This window comes from Polyodon spathula, chromosome 19 (assembly GCF_017654505.1).
Source record: "Polyodon spathula isolate WHYD16114869_AA chromosome 19, ASM1765450v1, whole genome shotgun sequence".
NCBI classification, from domain to species: domain Eukaryota; kingdom Metazoa; phylum Chordata; class Actinopteri; order Acipenseriformes; family Polyodontidae; genus Polyodon; species Polyodon spathula.
Window position 1 is genome coordinate 31,725,797 of NC_054552.1, and position 18,698 is coordinate 31,744,494.

Consider the following 18,698-nt stretch of genomic DNA (forward strand, 5'->3'; position numbering starts at 1 on the left):
ATGAAGCTATTGATGCAGTAAGCCTGGTTTCTCTGAAAACACCAGATAAACACTGCCTCTTTTTTCACATTATCAGTATATCCAGAGTTCTTATCTTTGTGTGCATAGAACAACAATGGCTGTGTTAAAGGAGGACTTATCCCTCCAGCTAACCTGTTTATCGAGCAAAGCTTCCTGTACACTCCCCTGACTTCCTCTTGCTTTCCACTGACACTATCTGTTGACACTGATTGCAGCTGCCATTCCATGGAAATGTAAGTGTGATGCTGAGCTGTAAAACTGTAGATGCTGGTAGGCCAGCTTGGTGTGGTAGCGTCGGGCCCGGGTAAGGCCTGACCATTGGATGCATAACCCATTAAATACCAAATTCATTGTTCTATGAAAAAATCACAACACATTCTAAATCAATATTTTTTAACAGATTTTTTTTTTTTAAATCCTTTGTTTTGGCTACAAACTGCTGCGTCCTATTTTGAGGACAGTCAAGTTAGACGTGCCTGTAATCAGACCAGTGAAAATGAAGCTTTATCACAACTATGGAAAGGAAAACCACTGAGGAAATGTATGATTTCTAGGCTTCAGTTTCTTCTTTTATATTGAGGATGCATAAAAGCATCTGAAGGGCTGTATTTGCAGAATTAAAGGTTACATTTAGACTGAACTTTTGCAGTTAACAAAGTTAGTAATTTGTCAGAACAATATAGATAACATTCAAATAACTGGTAGATGCCAGTTAAAAATGCTCAATAAAACTATAAAGTAGCCAATGGCCTTTAATGGGTTAAGCGGCTACTATTCTAGGATGTGGTCAGGTACTGCACAGTGGAGTCTAGTGTGTTTAACAGAAGACTAATGTTTTATAAAATAATAAAAGCAGAGGCTGAGGCCAGTAAGCTTTGAGGATGCCACTTTCACATTATTTAATAACCATTCAAACTCATGAAAATTCCTGTGTATTTATTTTTGCCAGGAGTATAATAACCTTTACATTTTATTCTAACAGATTCTTTCAGTCTAATTGCGCTATATAGTATGTTTTGCTATGTTGTGCCTGTAGCTAATTATATGAAGGCGGGAGCGTAATAACCAGCAGTTCCGTTATTCCACATTTTCATTGTTTTGTTCGACTCGAAGGGATCTACATCTTGACTTCTTCATAGAGACACTGATGCGCCGCTGACCTTGTTCTTAATTATATCAATTAATTACACACTTGTGTTGTCTTTTTAGCTGCCCGTTAGCTCGGGGGCACTTGTGAGTTAATTTGTATTTCTGCGTGCAGCGTAAACCTGGTACACCCAATCAAATGGGCAGTAAAAGAAGATAACGAGGTGTGCATTTCATCTCCGTACTTCATAGACACCGCCGCTAAAACAACATTGTGATAACATACACGGGTTTTCAAATATACTTGTTAGCCAATCTATCGGCAACCAACTCAAAAAAACAAAAAAACAAAAGAAAAAACATTAAACTGAAGAAAGTTTAATACTAAATCATTTTTTTTTCTTTCTCAATAATAATAATAATAATAATAATAATAATATCGGTATTATAAGGTACACCAGCTGTTTTACTTTAACAATGTAGAATTGCAAAGCACAGCCGCGCCGGTAAAACAAGCCTTTCATAACCCTCTGAAGGTCTATATATGTAAACCAGGGAGATGTTATACAAACTCAAGTTGACGCTGCTGCAGCAGGGTCTGTATGATCAGGTACTTTGAGCGGCCACTGCGATTGACCCGGTAGGTGGTGCTGTTCAATTGCGTGGTTTGGTGGCAGTGTCCCTCGTCCCCAATTACTGTTTGAACATCAAAAACCCTTGTGGTAGATATATCGTAAAAATAATATGCAGACTAGGTGCGATTAACCTATACGATGCACTTTTGAACTGGACTGGACTGGACACGTTATTTACTGCAATGTATATTTAAAACCTTGTAGTAACTAATGTGTTGCAGAGACGTCAATCACATTCCCTTATCAGGCACACATCAACCACATTATTCGATCTCGGGATGTCAAAGTCGTGTTTTTAATTAGACGTGTACAGTTGATCAACAACCCTGTCTTGCCGGAGGCCAACAGGAAAATGAAGGCTCAAGTACGGGGTAGTGCCCGCTCCCCATCCCTAATATCGAGAGCGCTAGATGGGTATTTTAATTAATTATACCGTTTATTTCCACTAGTAACTCATTTGTTCTCTCTTTTTCCCAGATGCGACGTCTTATTTAAAATAATGATTTTAAATGCCAATTGCCTGTTATCAGTATATTATTACGCAATGCAAAATGTACATCGTTCTCATCTCGGCTGTAGTAGGTTTCTGTACCAAGATTATACAGATACATCGTGCTCCGGTGATACGAGTTTAGGCTATGTCACTGTCCTGCACGGCTCAGCTACAATACGGCGGCTGTTGCAAATATGTAACATTTGTCTTTACGCTGATGGTCAGTTCTTTTGTTCCCCAGACGGGGCCTCTGGGGGGAGAGAGAGAAAGAGGAGGGGAGAGAGAGAGCTGACTGCCTAGCTGATTGCAGTGTGAAAGAGCAACGATGTTAATGTGTGTTTGCTACATAGCCGGATGGAGAGAGAGATGCTGATGCTGATGTGCAAAATGGCGCAAGCTCACTCGACCCCTTTGAGCCACAAATTCTTCTAACTGGGGACATAAGTGTTTAGCTGTTGGTTTCGTTCGCTTTGACCTGGTTTCTTTTTTTTTGTATTCTAATATTTAATTTCAAGGTGCTTAAATGGTTTCGAAACGGTGCTACCTGTCTTGTGGGGCACTTGGATTACTTCTGACCGCTTTAGTGGGTGAGTACTGCAGACTTCTTGGTAGTAAAACCGGGCAGACCTTAGAAGCGTGCCGGGCTCATTTTTGGTTAGACCAAGATAGCAAAGTGAAAGTGATTAATAGTTGCAAACTTCAAACGTTTGTGGAGGCTACCGCTTGTTTCTGAATTGACGCATCCCCGTTTTAAACGGGGGTCGTTTTTTTTTTGTTGTTGTTTTTTTTTTTTTTTTTTTGTAAGCTTGATACGCACATTTAAGATGTCAAAACGTGAAGTGACTGCTTGGTTCACAGCCGTGGTGTAGCCAGTGGGTTTGCTGTGGATTCTCTTTCTGGTACAGTGGTTTGGCTCACTACTGCGTAGCCATGTGTCTGTGGTTATTGTTCGATTTATTTATTTATTTATTTATTAAATACGAGAGCTTTGCTAAAGCACATGGTTCTTTCGCTGCGCTTTCCAAAAAGCAACAGTGCTGGTGGTTGTAAACGGAGTCAATATGAATTTCACTGTGCGTAAGGACGCTGGGTTGCGTTAATATTTTTTTGCAGCCCCGGGTTATTAAACTTTGCCAGTTGTACAAATAAATACATAATCACTTATTAGATGAGATAATAGTAAGTGGATACCATTATCCAGTGCTTTATTGAAGCCTTCCTCGCTGCTTGGGTAGCCGCTTCTTTCTGGCTGTCAAAAACAGATGATGAAAGTATATTTTTTGTAACATTTTAAACTTTGCAGTCATGTATTTTGCTGGGGGAGCGACTACTGTAAATGCGACGGTTTAAAGTAATGTAAACACAGTTTGTGTGTGTGTGTGTTTACTGCAAATGATGCAGACTGGAAGATCGCTTCTTGTTCTCATCTCTCACCACGAGCTCCTTTTGTTTGGATGCGCTGTTTATGCTTCGAGTAACAGTGTCATTCAAATTCAGTGGACGTGTCTTATTTCTTAAACAAACAAACAAACAAACAAAAAAAACCGTAAACCTGTATTTGTTTCTTTTAATTTAGAAATGTGTATTTGCTATTGCCTCAATAATCAAGTGAACATATAACGTTAACCCTGAACTTTATAATATACCAGGTAAGTAGCGAAGACTTGTCATTTGGATGAACGTGACTAAATATACATATATAGGCAAATATAGGGGGAGTTTATGATCGTGTATAACTTGCATAGACACTTGCTACTATATATATATATATATATATATAATATATATATATATATATATATATATATATATATATATATATATATATATATCTGATTTGTGTCTAACTGGTTTTATAAGGGAACGTTGTGCAAACCAGCTGTCTCACGTTGAAGGAGAAGCTGTTGCAGTAAAGCCAGGTCTGCTTATAAAAAAAAACAAAAACAAAAACATCAAAGGGTTGACTTGGTGCTGAATAAGCTCGCTGCTGTGTACCTGTTTATTGCTCGAAAAATAAGCAACATTAATAATAGTGGGCTCCCGCAGCGCTAATGCTAGGTGTTTCCCACGCTTTTTCGTGTATGCGTTCGATTTACTATACTTATGTGTGCTTTAACCATGCTTTCACTCCGCTTGTTAACACAGTTCTGTTTATTCATTTTGAGGTTTGGATTTCTTAATACTTCACTACTCTGCCGCAGAAAATGTCCAAAGGCTACCGCTGTTACATGCCAGGCAATTATCCAACTCCACACCTCAATAAAAACAGGTTTAACGGGATTAACAGTGCACTGGTGTAAAATGTTTACTTTTGATACATAGCCAATACTATATTAGATGCACGGGAGTGGAGTGTGACGGAAGGATGCGGTGTTAGGCTATTTATAATTATTAATCGGGATTGCATTACAACGTCATTGGTCTCGTGTAAATGAAGTACACATCAATGAAAAGCCAATTCTCTATTTATTAAATGTTCCAAAGCAAAACCAGGGAATAGACCTGGAATCTAACCAACCACTCGAAGAAGTGCTTGTAAATCAATACAGGGACAGTGCGTTTGTTTTCATGCTCTGTAATATCTCTGTGCTGTGCGTGTACAGCAGCTGCTGTTGTTGTTGTTGTGAATTATGAGACTGTGTCAAGTCCTTAACTCCCGGGGAACCAACTGAATCCACCTTCAAAGATCTTACAACTTTGATTCATTTTGTGAATTTGCCATTGTTATCCAGTTTGTTATCTGGATCAAAATGAACTGCTCTAATTTTGTTAAGGATGTATTAGGCATTTGCACTAACTTGATACTGTCGGTCTAAGGCAGTTATGCACGCGTTTTTTTTTTTTTTTTTTTTTTTTAATTTTTATTATTTGTTACACCAAAATACATAGACTAATATATGATGTATTTTGTAGAAGTGCGTGTGTGTATTTGTCTTCAAATGATGCTAAATACTACAGTACTAATCTAGACAATACATTCTGTGCGCTATTAACAAAGGGATCAGTCGATTTGCTGGAGTGATGCTATATTGAGATTAAAAAGCTAAGGCAATTCCACCACGTTTTTTTTTTTTTTATTTCCTGTGCTGCTTTGTTCTGGATGATTGACAGCTATTGTCTATCGAGGCAAAGCCCAGCTTTTCAAGGAAAGACACAGGATATGAGATTCCCGTGTTTTGTTCTGTGCGACGCTCACAACAGTTAGGATGTACATTACTTTTCCCCCTACCATTTACTTACTTACTCAGTTTGTCTCAGGTACAGATATTAGTTAGCTATTTGTGTGTGTGTGTGTGTGTGTGTGTGTGTTTAATGTAGATTTATACATTTTGGATGTTCAGTGTTTTTTTTTTTTTTTTTTTTTAAACACATTCCGTAACAATTTAAAGTTTCAGTTTATACCGCAGTCTGTAATAATTTGAAGATCTCATGTGCGTTTCGCTTTGACAGTCTGAACATGTGTTCATAAGTTTGGAAAAAGGGTAAACCATAGGATTCAGGTTAAGTTCTTAGTGTTTTTTGTTTTTTTTCCTCTAGAATATAATAGGCTAGTCAGACAGTAAGCTGCTCTTCAGCTGTCACTATTGATTGATCCTAGGCATCCCAATGGCTTGTTAGGACAACATACGCCCTCACACTGCGTGGCTAACAAGAGGCACTTCATGGCCAGTCTTTCAAGCTCTTCTAAACTACTTCAAAGTTCAAGTTGTTTAAGGCTGCAGCTATTGTCAAAAATTTTGGTTCATCTAGAATTTCAGTGTGTCTATATATATATATATATATATATATATATATATATATATATATATATATATATATATATATATATATATATATATATAATGTGTGTGTGTGAACATAATTTAGGTCTTTTTTATTTAACATCATGTAATCAAATAAACTACAAAATGATACTAAAGTCTACCGGAAACCATAATAATAGTACAGCATTTCATGTTAGATATCGAAATGTCACTTTTTTTTCTTCAATTGCCAGTTTTTCATTAAATAAAACTACAATGTGGTGTGTAATTCAATATGTTAAGGTAACATTATTCAGAAGGTTTCATTCAACTTTGACGCAAAATTTGTTAATTCTGTATAGAGGGTGATGCAAAACTTTTGTCCATAGCTGTGAGCCTGAAGTGTAAACGAGGTCAAGCTTGAGCTTGAATTATTTGGACCAGGAATTGGGCTTTAAAGACCGAGCCCTGGTGAATTATCAGTCATCATCACTGATGCCACTATCATTACATGTCCTCTTGCATAACCATCAGAGGGGAAGGTATCCTTACCTTGTGTCTGGATCAGCTGTTTATTTAATACAGCCTGCCTACAAAGCCCAGGACATCTCCTTGCTGTGTTGACATGCTTGCAGAACCCCTGCAAAGAATCACATTCTTGATGCTTATTTCTACAATGCAATTTGCAATGTTTCCTTTCACTCCTGTACCCCAGTGCTGAACTTTTTTTTTTATGAATTGCATGAAGTAGAGTGGCTTTGGATGGCATGTGGCGGGAGTCGGCATTGTGTTGAGACACTGTGATTGCTCTTCTATCAATGTCACCATTAAACTACAAGCTCCACTTCAATTGATTCCGGTCATCCCCCCCCCCCCAGCCAAGCTGGTGCTCGGGCTGAAGTTATGGAAAACCTGAGTGTGCTTCAGGAGTTGGCAACCATTCCACTTTTAAAGCAAGCTTGGAGATAAAGTGGCTTGTATATTTGTTGCCCCCCCCCTTTATAGAAAAAGTGTTGAATGGTCCTGCTTGGGGAGGGTTAATCCTCTGCATACAGTATTACTGCTGGGGAGCTTTACTCTGCATCCATTAGTCTGCTGAGTCTGGAAGATGAGCTTTACTGAGACTGCAGAGAAGCATGGTGGCTAACGGAATTCCCAGAGTACAACACAAGACTCAGAAATCACTGGGGACGGAATTCAGTCTCCGGGCAGACTGCGGTATCTGTACTGCATGCTTTAAACACAGTCGGAGAGACATTACAGTATGCATGCATTCCTGATTGTCTAACGTTAGGACTGCTCCTTGTATATATTTCTCAGTGTCCCACTTTGAAAAGCCTTATAGTATGTGCTGTACTTCTAACTTACTTAAATGCCAGTGTAAAACAAAAATCCCTTGTGTATACATACGCCTGTATCCAGCTAGCATTAATAGACCATACCTCATCTAATAAGAGCACACAGATAGGCTGTGAAAACTGGGTTATGTTATTCACAGTATACAGACAGCTCCATAGGTAATTCCTCACCTTCATTACTTCCATCAACTGATCAGTAAATGCAGAAGGTTATCTTCTGTATCATATTCATGTCTAAGTGGGTTTTAGACACCATAATAAATTGGATGCACAGTAAGCCAGTTGGTGGAAAACATGCTGTCACTGTACTGTGTGTTAATTTACATCTCCTGTCTAAACGGCTTGTACTAACAAGTGGAGCGGAACTGAGGGTTAGTGCTGACCGCAAGTGAGAGAACCGTGCGTTTCACGTTGTTTGGAAAAAACGTACAGTCTGTGAGGGGAAAACAAGAGTCCAGAGGTATCAAAGTCTTGTGTTACAAGAACCCTGCAAGACGTCATCTTGTGTTGCACATTTTGTCAAATCGTTTTTGGTGAAGGGTCCAAAATGCAGTATGTTTGGCTTCCTTGAGCTACAACAGAGTTTAACGATGATGTTATTAACCTGCTGCTGAAGGTAGCAGGAGCATGTTTAGGGACACGGCAAGAAAGCTTTCTGCTCGTGTGCCTGCAGCTTCCATTCTAATACTAGCGAACGAGGTCCGGTCTGCAATGAAATATCCATTTCTAAAATTGAACGTGAATGCGGGACACTGCAGCTCAGAACAGCTACTTGTATTGCCTGGAGGATGTGCTTTATCATTACTGCAAAAGCAACAATAAGCAGTTTGCACAACTCACTTTGATTCCCGTTACAGTGGTAAAACTCATGAACATGTGATTGGCCTAGACCGCTTACTCTAGGCAGATAATACTGTTTTAAGTAACTTAAGTTCAACTTGGAGGGAGATGATGGAATTTACTAGCCAGGGGCAAAAATGCATTCAAGTCTCAAGTCCTGATGATGCGATTTTACTGTGAATACTGGTGTACTGCAGATCACTTGGAGAGAACTGTGTGGAACCCCCCCATAGAGACTGATATTAAACATTCTTCTGTCAGTTTGAGTTTAGATTGCTGCATTTAAAAGCTGTACAGCTGTACTGAACTTAGTAACATACACTGAAGCTGAAGGCCACCCTGTTTTTAAACAGATTTTTTTTTGTACGAGGAAAGGGCTGTGATTTAGACTTGGTGACCAATTTAAAAGGGCTGAATGCACTCATGTGAATTACAGGTTTACCATGACAACCAAGCATCATTTTTTTTTTTTTTTTTGTCAAAGATTTTTCGTGTCCTAATGGCAAAACTCTGAACAGGAATATTTTTTTTTTTTTTTCCCTAAATGGGATAAAGGAATTATTTCCATAGTAAACTATAAAACTACAGAACGAGGTGTTCTGTATTATATTAATGCATGTTCATGTAATGTAATGACAAACACAGAAATGTTCCAGCAGTATAGGAATGCAGATAGTCAGTTAACCAGGAGAACCAAAATAGAAAAGTTGGTTATAAGGGAATAAGTGAATTTTCAAGTTGTCAGTGAGGATTGTGTACCATTTCACACTCCACTGTGTTGTAAATACAGGGGCCTGCTTTGGGACTCTGTGTTTTATATATCTTAACACAATATGTGGTTTGTTTTTACTGAAGCAAGGTAAGGTAACAAAGTGGGTGGGAAAACATTTGAACTGAGCATTTCAATTGAATAAACAGGCGTACTGCGGGGCCCTCATTCGTTTTCTTGGTTCAATAAAAAGATACCTTTCGTTCTTAATTTCCGTAGGGGTCAACGTTGCCCTGTATTAAAGTGTTTAGTTTATATTCTAGCACAATAAATCTCCATGTTCTATTTATTTATCTATTTATTTTATTCGATTCTTTGCAGAGCTCGGTCACTGCACAGAGCTCGCTTTTGCGGTGGAACCCAGTGACATCATTGCTGTCCAGGAGCAGCCTTTGATGCTTCACTGCCAAGTGGATGGCATCCAGCCAATCACAACGTCGTGGAGGAGAAACGGTGTGCTCCTATTGGACGGTGAGAACAATGACATGTTTGTCAACGGATCGCTGGTGATCACCAGGTTCCAGAAGACGAAGGCCGACGGGTCCTCGGATGAAGGGGACTATGACTGCGTCGCCCAGAACCACTTTGGGCTGGTGGTCAGCCGGAAAGCAAAAGTGCAGGCTGCAAGTAAGTCCAACCTTTCGTGGAAAAAGCTTCTGTATCCACAGTGTTTTATACCAAGTGCAGCGCACACCTTACTATAATGAAGCAGTGGCTGCCCAAAATCCCTAATCAATATCAATGTATATTGCAAACTGAACTGGTGTTAAATCCTAGGCACGTTTAGTTGACAGACACGTGTCTTTCTGCATGACTCTGCTTATTGCTTCAGTGTATGTACAGGTAGGCACAATAATATTGTGGCAGCAATGGTCTTGCCATTTCATAGCAATGGTAACCCAGTCATGCATACCTCACCTAATTGTTAATATTCGTGTGAAATGGGACTGGTCGCACAAACCAGAACAAATGATCTATATTCTTTAAGAATAAGAAACGCAATGTGTCAAAACTCATTGTCCTGTCTCCATAAAAACCATGACGTGAGGTGTGTATGGTTGGTTTACCATTTCTAAAAACTATTGAATGACTTTGTGAGACATTCTTTATTATACAAAGTGCCTTATATTGGTCACCTTCTTTTTTTTTTAAATAAAAAACTTGGGTATGAACAAATGCCTTCATTATATATATATATATATATATATATATATATATATATATATATATATATATGGAGTATATATATATATTATATATATATATATGCTTTCGTATCTATAAGTATTGTGCCTTCAAGGGCCATGGTAATAAGAGGCGGCAGATTGCCTTTTGTGGAGGCAAAAATGAATGTCGGAGTAGAAATGTCGAGCTGTATTGTAATATAAGTGACACTGGCTGCTGAATGTATATGCCCATTTGTAACTGTAATCTATTTCTTTCTGAATGTCAGGTTTACTGTTTGAAATTCACATGGCTGCACACAGTGCTGTACAACAAACCTGGTACTTGATCTTGCTAGCTCTGGCTTTTGGGGTATGCCTATAGATTCTATAAAAAATAAACACCATTTCACAATCCTTTATTTTAAGGAAACTGCAGGATTACAGTGTGGGGCATGTACAGTAAAACGACATGGTTTGTTCTAGGAATGCATTATCATAAACATATTTTAATAAAAATTCAGTTTGCATGTACTTAGATTCTAATGAACCTCAGACTTTGTTTCTCATTGCCTCTTCAGGACGTGTCTGATTTACACCTCGCTCTGTTCAGGAGTCTCTGTGATTATTTAATCGGATCGTAGCAATATGAAGTCCTGGATGATTGAACAGAAATTCACAGAACAATATATCATCTCTGGTATCTTTTGAGAGAGTTGACAATATGAAGGTCAGAAACAACTGCACTGCCTAAGCCCTAGAACAATCGTTGGTTTCAATTTTAAGACCCATTGTCTTAATCTAAGCACACATGTCTTTTATTGATTGTATGGCTGTCAGCACAAGGGCACCTCAGAACAACATGATTTCTCTTAGTCGCCACTCCCAAGGAAAGCAATGCACACACGTGGATCTAGATATACAGACAAACACACAGACAAGTAGTTTAACAGAAACTCTGGATATTACCATTTTGGCGGTTGATGTACACAGATAGCTAAAGCAAAAAACTTCATTTAAATCTTCAGCTAAAAAATGGCATTGCATCACCCCCCATACAGTATAGATTTGTACAAGCACCGGAAAATTCTCCTCCATCATTCCTTATCATTTTTTTAAAGCTGCACTTGGTAAAGTATAGCTTGTTCAGACTTAGCTGGTGGCTCCCTATGTTTCTACCTTGAGGAACATCAATGTCACTCTTTACTGTTTTATTATTACCATGAAGTCCCAATCTAACTTTGGCCGTAATCATTTTTAATGATGATGAAAGCTTCTGTATGTAATGTAGTGCAGAATCGAGAGTGGCTCAGTGAGCGCACAGAACCCTCAGTGGTTTTTAGCACATGACTATTGGGGATGCAAAGCTCAGAGGCGTGGCTGAATGGGCACAGAGCTTTGTTATTGGGATTAATGAAAACAAACTCGGCAGAACATCTCTTTAAACTTTGAGTACATTGGTGAAGGGTGTTACTATAGATCAGGGCTTGGGAAATGTAAGCTTGAGCAGTTTCATTGCAAAAGAACCAAGGTAAACCTTTAGCATTGTTGAATGTTCAGTAATTGTGACTAAAGTGCCCGTTGAACATGGTTTTTAATGGCACTTCAGTGGATCCAAATCGACATTCATTTGCAGATCCAGCTCTTGTGTTTTCTGGGAATGGAATGCTCCTGTATTTGGTCATGAGTTTGATGATCATGGCTTGTTCCTATTGGTTTATAAACCCCTAAGGGCTCCTGAGCGTCATATTCAGATCCTTCTTGACCTTGGTCTGTGCTTTCATAATGAACCTGTCCTTCTTAATCATGTAACATTGCCTGCACTGTATTGCTTTCCAGGTCTAAAAATAGATACTCCACGATTTAAATCCAATATCTATTGTATATATTCTTTACAGTTAGCATACAACAAATTTCACAGAAATTGTGAAATCAGAGATAACCGTGAAAAAACAATACAATCTTGCACATTGCCCCTGGAGGAATGAAGTCTGAACTCTTCTACTTGAACGAGTCCATTCCACCTGTAATGGATGATAAAGATAGCATGTGACATGTGGGTTTAAAGAGGCTTTGAGATCTGAGTGTATGAACTCCAAACAGGGCTAATCACGCTCTTTTAATAGAGGGCAGTGAATAATAGAGCTGACAAAGCCAGGATATCCCCCCCCCCCCCCCCCCCCCCCAATGACTGTCTAATGTGTTATCTGAGATGAGATCAGTCTTGAGGGGAACTGGTGTTGCCACATGCCTTTCACCATTTGGAGGCGTGGGTTCCTATCCGACCCTCTTGTGAAATGAGTTTCATTGTCTCGGTGGACATTCTCAAGCAGCCATCTAGTAATATTGAAACCTTTCTTCAATAGAACGTATTTGAGTGACAATGCATGTATGCAGCAGATATTCAAAACATGTGCTGTGCATGCTCTAGTTCTCATGTTTTGCACGCTTGACCGAAATATAATATGCTTTACAGTATATTACAGTATGCTAAAACAACATCCAATTGGGCAATTTGTTTTCTTAGCAACAGAAGAATTGTTTGTTTGTCCATGTGTTCATTTTCACCAGGTTTCTTCTGACAGGTAGGTATGAAGAGAGTTGTGAGCTGCCACTCCTCCTTTGGAAATTCGTATAGGAAGAAGCAATATCTTGTTATTGTGCAGAAGCATAAACAGTGTGGCTGACTCAGTGGTTGAGTTGTGTAGGAAAGGGTTCGAGTTCCGGGCTGCTGTGCAGTTTATTGTAAAAAGCTAATTAACCGATATGTCAGTCATCACCTCCCCCAGCCCCCCACCACACACACAGTTTTTTCGGAAATTTGAAAAAGGCAAGTGCCAACGAGACTGAGCTGTCGAACAAACGCAAATCATTATTCAGCTTTTACGATGGGAGATGATACAGAATGGATAGAAACCCTAAGGGAGCACCAACACAGCGCCTTTATTGAAGCTGTAACCGCTCAGTAACTGGACCAGGTCCTTTCCTTTCCCCTGCTGAACACACAATGTACTGTAACAAACCAAACCACAGTGGTTTAGCACAAAGACACATAGACCTGGGGGGTTATTCAGCAGCCACACTGAACGGCTCTGAATTGTTGTGGTTTATGAGGAGAGAGTGGTTGTCAGTGTGGTGCCGGCACAGTCAGTGACCCCAGTACACAGAGCTGCTGCCCCGTTATCTGAATGTAATCCCTCGTCAATGTGTGATTCACACTCCTCCTCTTCCGTTTCCACACTGCCAAGGTGCTAGTAAGAGTCTGCTAACGTGCGCACTGCCTGTCGAGGGAGAGCCACAAGAAACCAAGTAAACCCGAAGTTGTCACAAAATGTTTTTTTCAGCGGATTCAAAGGCAGACATGTGTGTTCACTTGAGTCGGTTTCTTACAATTTTGCCTAAAGTGTACATTACACAGTGAAATGGGATTGGAAATTTGTGGCAAATGCACAATTCGTACAGACACACACACACACTCAATCAAGCTTGTGAGTGGATTTTAGGGTTTTACAAGCGAGTACATGGTAAAACCTGTAAATATCTTAAATGCTACCCATGCGCTATCACTGCTTGTGTACAGTGTTCCTCACACTTTTATCAGCTTTACGTAAAGGGCTGCTGTTAAGTGAAGGGCCACTTAGTTATTTCTGAATGGAACTTTAGTTGGGGTGCAGTTTCTGAAGACCATCTTTTTGTTCCACAGGATTTACTAGCATTAGTTCTCATGCTCAATTAGTAATTTAGGTAATGGCAGTCCATGGCAGTAGCGTGGCAACAAGCTGCACTGTGGTGGGGCAGTGGGGGGTGATTGGCGTGATTAGCCCCATGTCTTTATGGCTCCCCCCAGTAGGGTATTCTGCGCAGATAAAGAAATCCCTGGTCATAAATTGCTGTCTTATTAGCTGTGGAATACTCCCCAGCTCACAGCTAGGGGGTTCATGAAGCTGGAGCCCCTGTTGCCTCCTTCAATCGCAGCCCATTCCAGGAAACACTCTATTTCTCTAAATGCTATCTCTTTTGAAGGCTTTTTTTCATTTAGTGTTCCTCATTAGGTTTGGCTCAGCGTGTCTCCAGGATGCTTTTTATCATTTCAATGACCTTACGGGAGGTTTACAGTGGACCAAGCTGCCTATTACAGATTTTCAATGCATTGTTCTCAGGGAGGTCTGTCACCAAGCAACTGATTATAAAGGCCCTGCAAAATGTTATTATGATCAATAGAAGGACAATCCTTTGTTCTCTCTTCTTTTTTTTAACCATTAATTGGAAAGTGTTTGAGGTTTGTGAGTTATAATTTGCTTTCTGGGGTTCCATTTGGTGCTGAAAACTTTGAAGGTTTTGGTGACCTGCTGGCTGACTAGTATGCATTTGGAAAGCATGAATGAAGCGTTGATTTTTGTTTGATGTATGATACTAATAGTAATCCTGTATTTGACCCCAAGGTTAATTAAAAAAAAAGGCAGCGGTATTGAGAGAATAAAGATTAGGGATAAATAAATTGTGATCCGGGAGGCATTTGTGGTTTTGGCTAACTGCAGCTGCCTTCATTTCTCTTGCATGTCTTTCAAAAGAAACTCTTTTGTTTTACAATAATAAAAAAATATAAAACATACATGTTAGGTTACAAACACTTCAGGCTGTGTAGAAACTAGAACAGTACAGTAATAACACGGGACCTCCACAATAGGCCAGCACATGTCAACACATGTTTCATTAACCGATTTGTATGTGCCTGTGTGTGTTTGTAAAAACGTATCCTGGAGTGTAGTGCGCCCACCTTTTGTAGCCGTGGTGACAAAGAAGAGGTCATGTTGACATATAACCATCAAAGAGTTGCTGGCTGCCGGGGATGGGGGGGAGAATGGGAGAGAGGGTGGAAATTCCTTTTCTCCCGGTTGAAGAGCTTGGCACAGCAGGCTGCCCTTCTCTGGCTGGGAACAGAGAAAGCCCAGATCACGTGCCTGCCAAAGGGCCGCCACCTCTCCAGCGTTCCTTGATTAATGGCGTTTCTTTGTCAGTCTTAAGAGGCCCCCCTCATTATGCGTCTTTGATGTTGCGTTTTGCACTTACCACTGTCACCGAGCTCAATGACTCATTTTTCACAGGTCAGGGGAGAACGACAGTAGATCAGAATACATTTTGGAGGAAACAAATGAAATTGTGCTGCAACTAAGAGCGTTAATTAAGAGCCGGATATTCTTTGCTCCTAACACTGAAGTGCAAAAAAAGGAAGGGCCAGTAACATTGATTTGGGGTGGGGCGGGGCAGGAGGCTTGTCTTTTGCACAAGTCTGTATTGCTGGAGTACGAACAGCCACAAAGCCCCCCCCCCCTCCCCCATATTGCATTAATGTGTTGAGGTTTTCATTTGCATGTGCTACAGATTCATCCCACTTCTACCATATTAACCTGAGGTACTCTATCAAAGTGCCATTCTTTAGGGTTCATCTCCCAAAAGCTGCACAAGGGAATGTGTGTGGCAGACAATGATTGAGATCTGGTATATTAACTGCCAGCTTTAACACAGTGCACATTTTTTTCACAATGGCTGCTTTGTGCACCCCTTCTTTCTGGTATATTACAAAACAGAACCAATCATGCAATACAGTCATTAAGAAGGGCTTACCCTCTGCTGCAAGCATGGACGCAGCTACAGCAATCTGCGCTCCTTTTTTAAATTTATTTTAGCCAGGACTGTAAGGAATGCTCCCAGACATTACTCAAACTATCACCATCCACCCTTTGGCACTTGCTAAGTCAATGCTATCTTTTAGTCTGGGGAATGTTGGGTGTTTGTTTTGCAGCAAAATGTGCTCTTACAGATATTCGCGTCTCTGGGCTGGAGAATGGGCTAATTGTTTGTCAAAATGTCTTCCTGGCCCCTCTGTAAACATGCAAGAGGGTGAGTACAGAGAACACAAAGGCCGGGTAATTGCATTCCTCTTAGGGAGCTCTGTGGCAGCAGCCCTGGACGTTTAACACTTGGCAGGGCTTCAACACTTTTGCAAACCAGAGAAAACTGGGTTCACAGTTACCAATGGATTAGTCCAAGCAGATGCAAGTGGTGGAAATCAACAAGTCAGCCACTCTAAAAGTCCAAACCAATTCTCAAGCTGTGTAGGCGATCAGAGGAAACGAACACTCGACTACTGCCTGTTAATCTGACAACGAGAGGCTCCTTTAGGTGTAACTTGAGCTCTTAAAGCCTGTCATTTTGATGGAGCATCAGAGCTTAGGAAATGATGTGCAAGGGCAGGTATCTATCAGTCTGAAGCATTTCTATCGCCAATGTACTATTGGAATCTGTTATCTGGCTCAAATCTCCTGTCTGGGTTTCAGCCTGTTAGATTACAGGGATTGAAAGGCCAATTCTACTTTATATTTAAAGGCTTTTATTCGCATGGTCTTGATGGACCTGAAATCAATGTTTCTGTTTTGAAATGCATGTCTCGTGTGATTATCCTCTGCTGCCATCGACGGAAGGTCTCCACCAAAGGAGTGGGCAGTTATTTCTGGGTTGAAAGAGATATATAAAATCTTATTTTGCACATGTAAAGTTAAGAAAAATTATACCATGCAATTTTTTGTTTATGCAATATGCTTCAGTCCCACCAAGATTCCATGAAATAAATTGGCAAAGATGCATAGTGTCAAAACTAATTGTATTTCTTCTTTGTTTTTGTATTTTTGAATGTCTTTCCTTCAATAAGGTAGTCCATCATGCCACCTAATGGAGCCCATTGATTTCCCATTGAAATGGCTTGAACGTCTCTCTCGTCCATGAGCCTTCAGGGTGAGCGTTGGATTGGTGTGCAAGCTAGCCCCACGATGTGCTCGGAGACCCTGAGCAGGTGCTGTACACACAGTGTTTGTTCCTCTCTTTGTGCCTCTGTAACTGTATACCATGCAAGAGAAGCTTCCACCCTGAAGGTTCTGTGAATAGAGAACAATTGGAGGATGACTTCGCTTTGTAATCAAAGGAATCTTATTGCTCGGCTCTTTCATCGGTGACGTTCATTCAAACTGTTCTTTGATTGTAATTGCATTGAACCGCACAGTCTCTCAGTTGGGTTTGTTCTGCGATGATGAATGGGTAACTCGCTTCAGGTGTCATCTTGTTTTTTTTTAACCTTTCTCTTATCTTTCTCTTCTGATCTTGTTGCCAAAGAAATCACATGATGATGAGATGACCTTTGAACTCTGCTGTAATAGTGTAGAAGGGGGCCCCAGCAGAGTTCTAATCACTGCATCACATGATTTCCTTAGACTAGATTGACTCTGTGGTCTGTAATCGCTCTCCTCCTTTGAAACTCGTCAAGAAGGTATACATTGCTTCCACAGTGCTGCGCTAACCTGTGCAGTTTGGTTCATGCTAAGACGTATTTGCAATATGCTATATATGTTAATGGATCAGTAGAGGAGAAGCAATCCATAACTGCCCAGTATCTGTGACTTTGTGGCAGGATTTACAGAAAGGAAGTGTATTACACTGTAGATAATAAAATCCCCATTGTAAATAACAAGGCACAGTAATGAATACATTTAAATGATATTTTTTACAATTACTGGTTTATAGCGTTAGGCAGTCGTAAATCATTTCTTCGCTGGATTCGCCCTAGCATTACAAATCACCTGTTTAATCGTGTGTCACACGTACTGTACATTTATGAGATGCTTGAGGCTGCTTTTAAGTGGTACAGCAGTGGATGCGTTTGGTTTGTTGATAATGGGCGCTTTTGTTCGGCCGTGTCCTTGTTTGAGTTTGTTGCAGTTCTTTTACAGCAAAGGTTGTGGCCTCTGTGCAGTCGGCGCCTCTGCCTCGGAGACTGAGCATTGTTTGCAAACGGCTGCTCTCTCGTTCTCTAAAGAACCCTCTGAGAGAGATGGGGACTGCCTTTGATAAGGTTTTTTTCATTGAAGGAGGGATAATGCACAGCTCAGGAATGTACAGTAAAGGAAACAGCTCATGTTCTTTGTTTATCAGATTGAAACTGCTGTCATCATCAAGATTGTTTAACCTCTTGATCCTAGTGCTGTTCCCACAACAAAGGGGCCTGGGCTCTGGAACAGATCTTTCTTGAAAAGTTTCTTCTGAGAAGTCGTACTGATCAAGTCACATTCCCTTAAGCAGTGTTCTAATGGAGTTCCTCTGGTATTAATGCTGGGGTTTAGTTCAACGATACAGCCACCCTTTAACGCTATATAAATCCTGCTTCATCCCCCCTGCCAAAGCTAATTTATTGATCTGCTTATCAACACACCTAAATACAATATAATTACAGTGAGAAAGGGTCTGTGGTTTGAGGGTGGCAGCATTAAACATTTAACATAGTTAATGTAGAAGCAGCATAGTGAAAGAATGGTAAAGCACAGGTAAGCATTGTAAAACACAGAGGTATGATAAGCATATAAAAAAAAAAAGATAGTAATCTATAGTAGGGAATACTGTGAAATTACTGTGCAAGTGAGCCCTGGTAAACTTTAATAAGAAGACATGATGATTAGATTACTAAAGTAGGTTTCCTTTTGTTTTCTGTTCAAAACAAGTAATGTAATTGTGGGGGGGGGGGGGGGGGGAGTAATCACAAAAT

General features: G+C 40.1%; 1 protein-coding gene across 1 annotated transcript in view; it reads left to right on the top strand.

The window, feature by feature from the left end:
• The first annotated feature begins 2,558 nt into the window (after window positions 1–2,558).
• The window catches only part of LOC121294264 (immunoglobulin superfamily DCC subclass member 3-like), a 58,547-nt gene continuing 42,407 nt past the window's right edge, over window positions 2,559–18,698 (top strand). Inside the window, exons 1-3 of the mRNA XM_041217828.1 lie at window positions 2,559–2,822; window positions 7,707–7,724; window positions 9,285–9,572. Of these exons, the coding sequence (XP_041073762.1) occupies window positions 2,759–2,822; window positions 7,707–7,724; window positions 9,285–9,572 (370 nt within the window). The 5' untranslated portion in view covers window positions 2,559–2,758. The remainder of the gene's footprint in view (window positions 2,823–7,706; window positions 7,725–9,284; window positions 9,573–18,698) is intronic.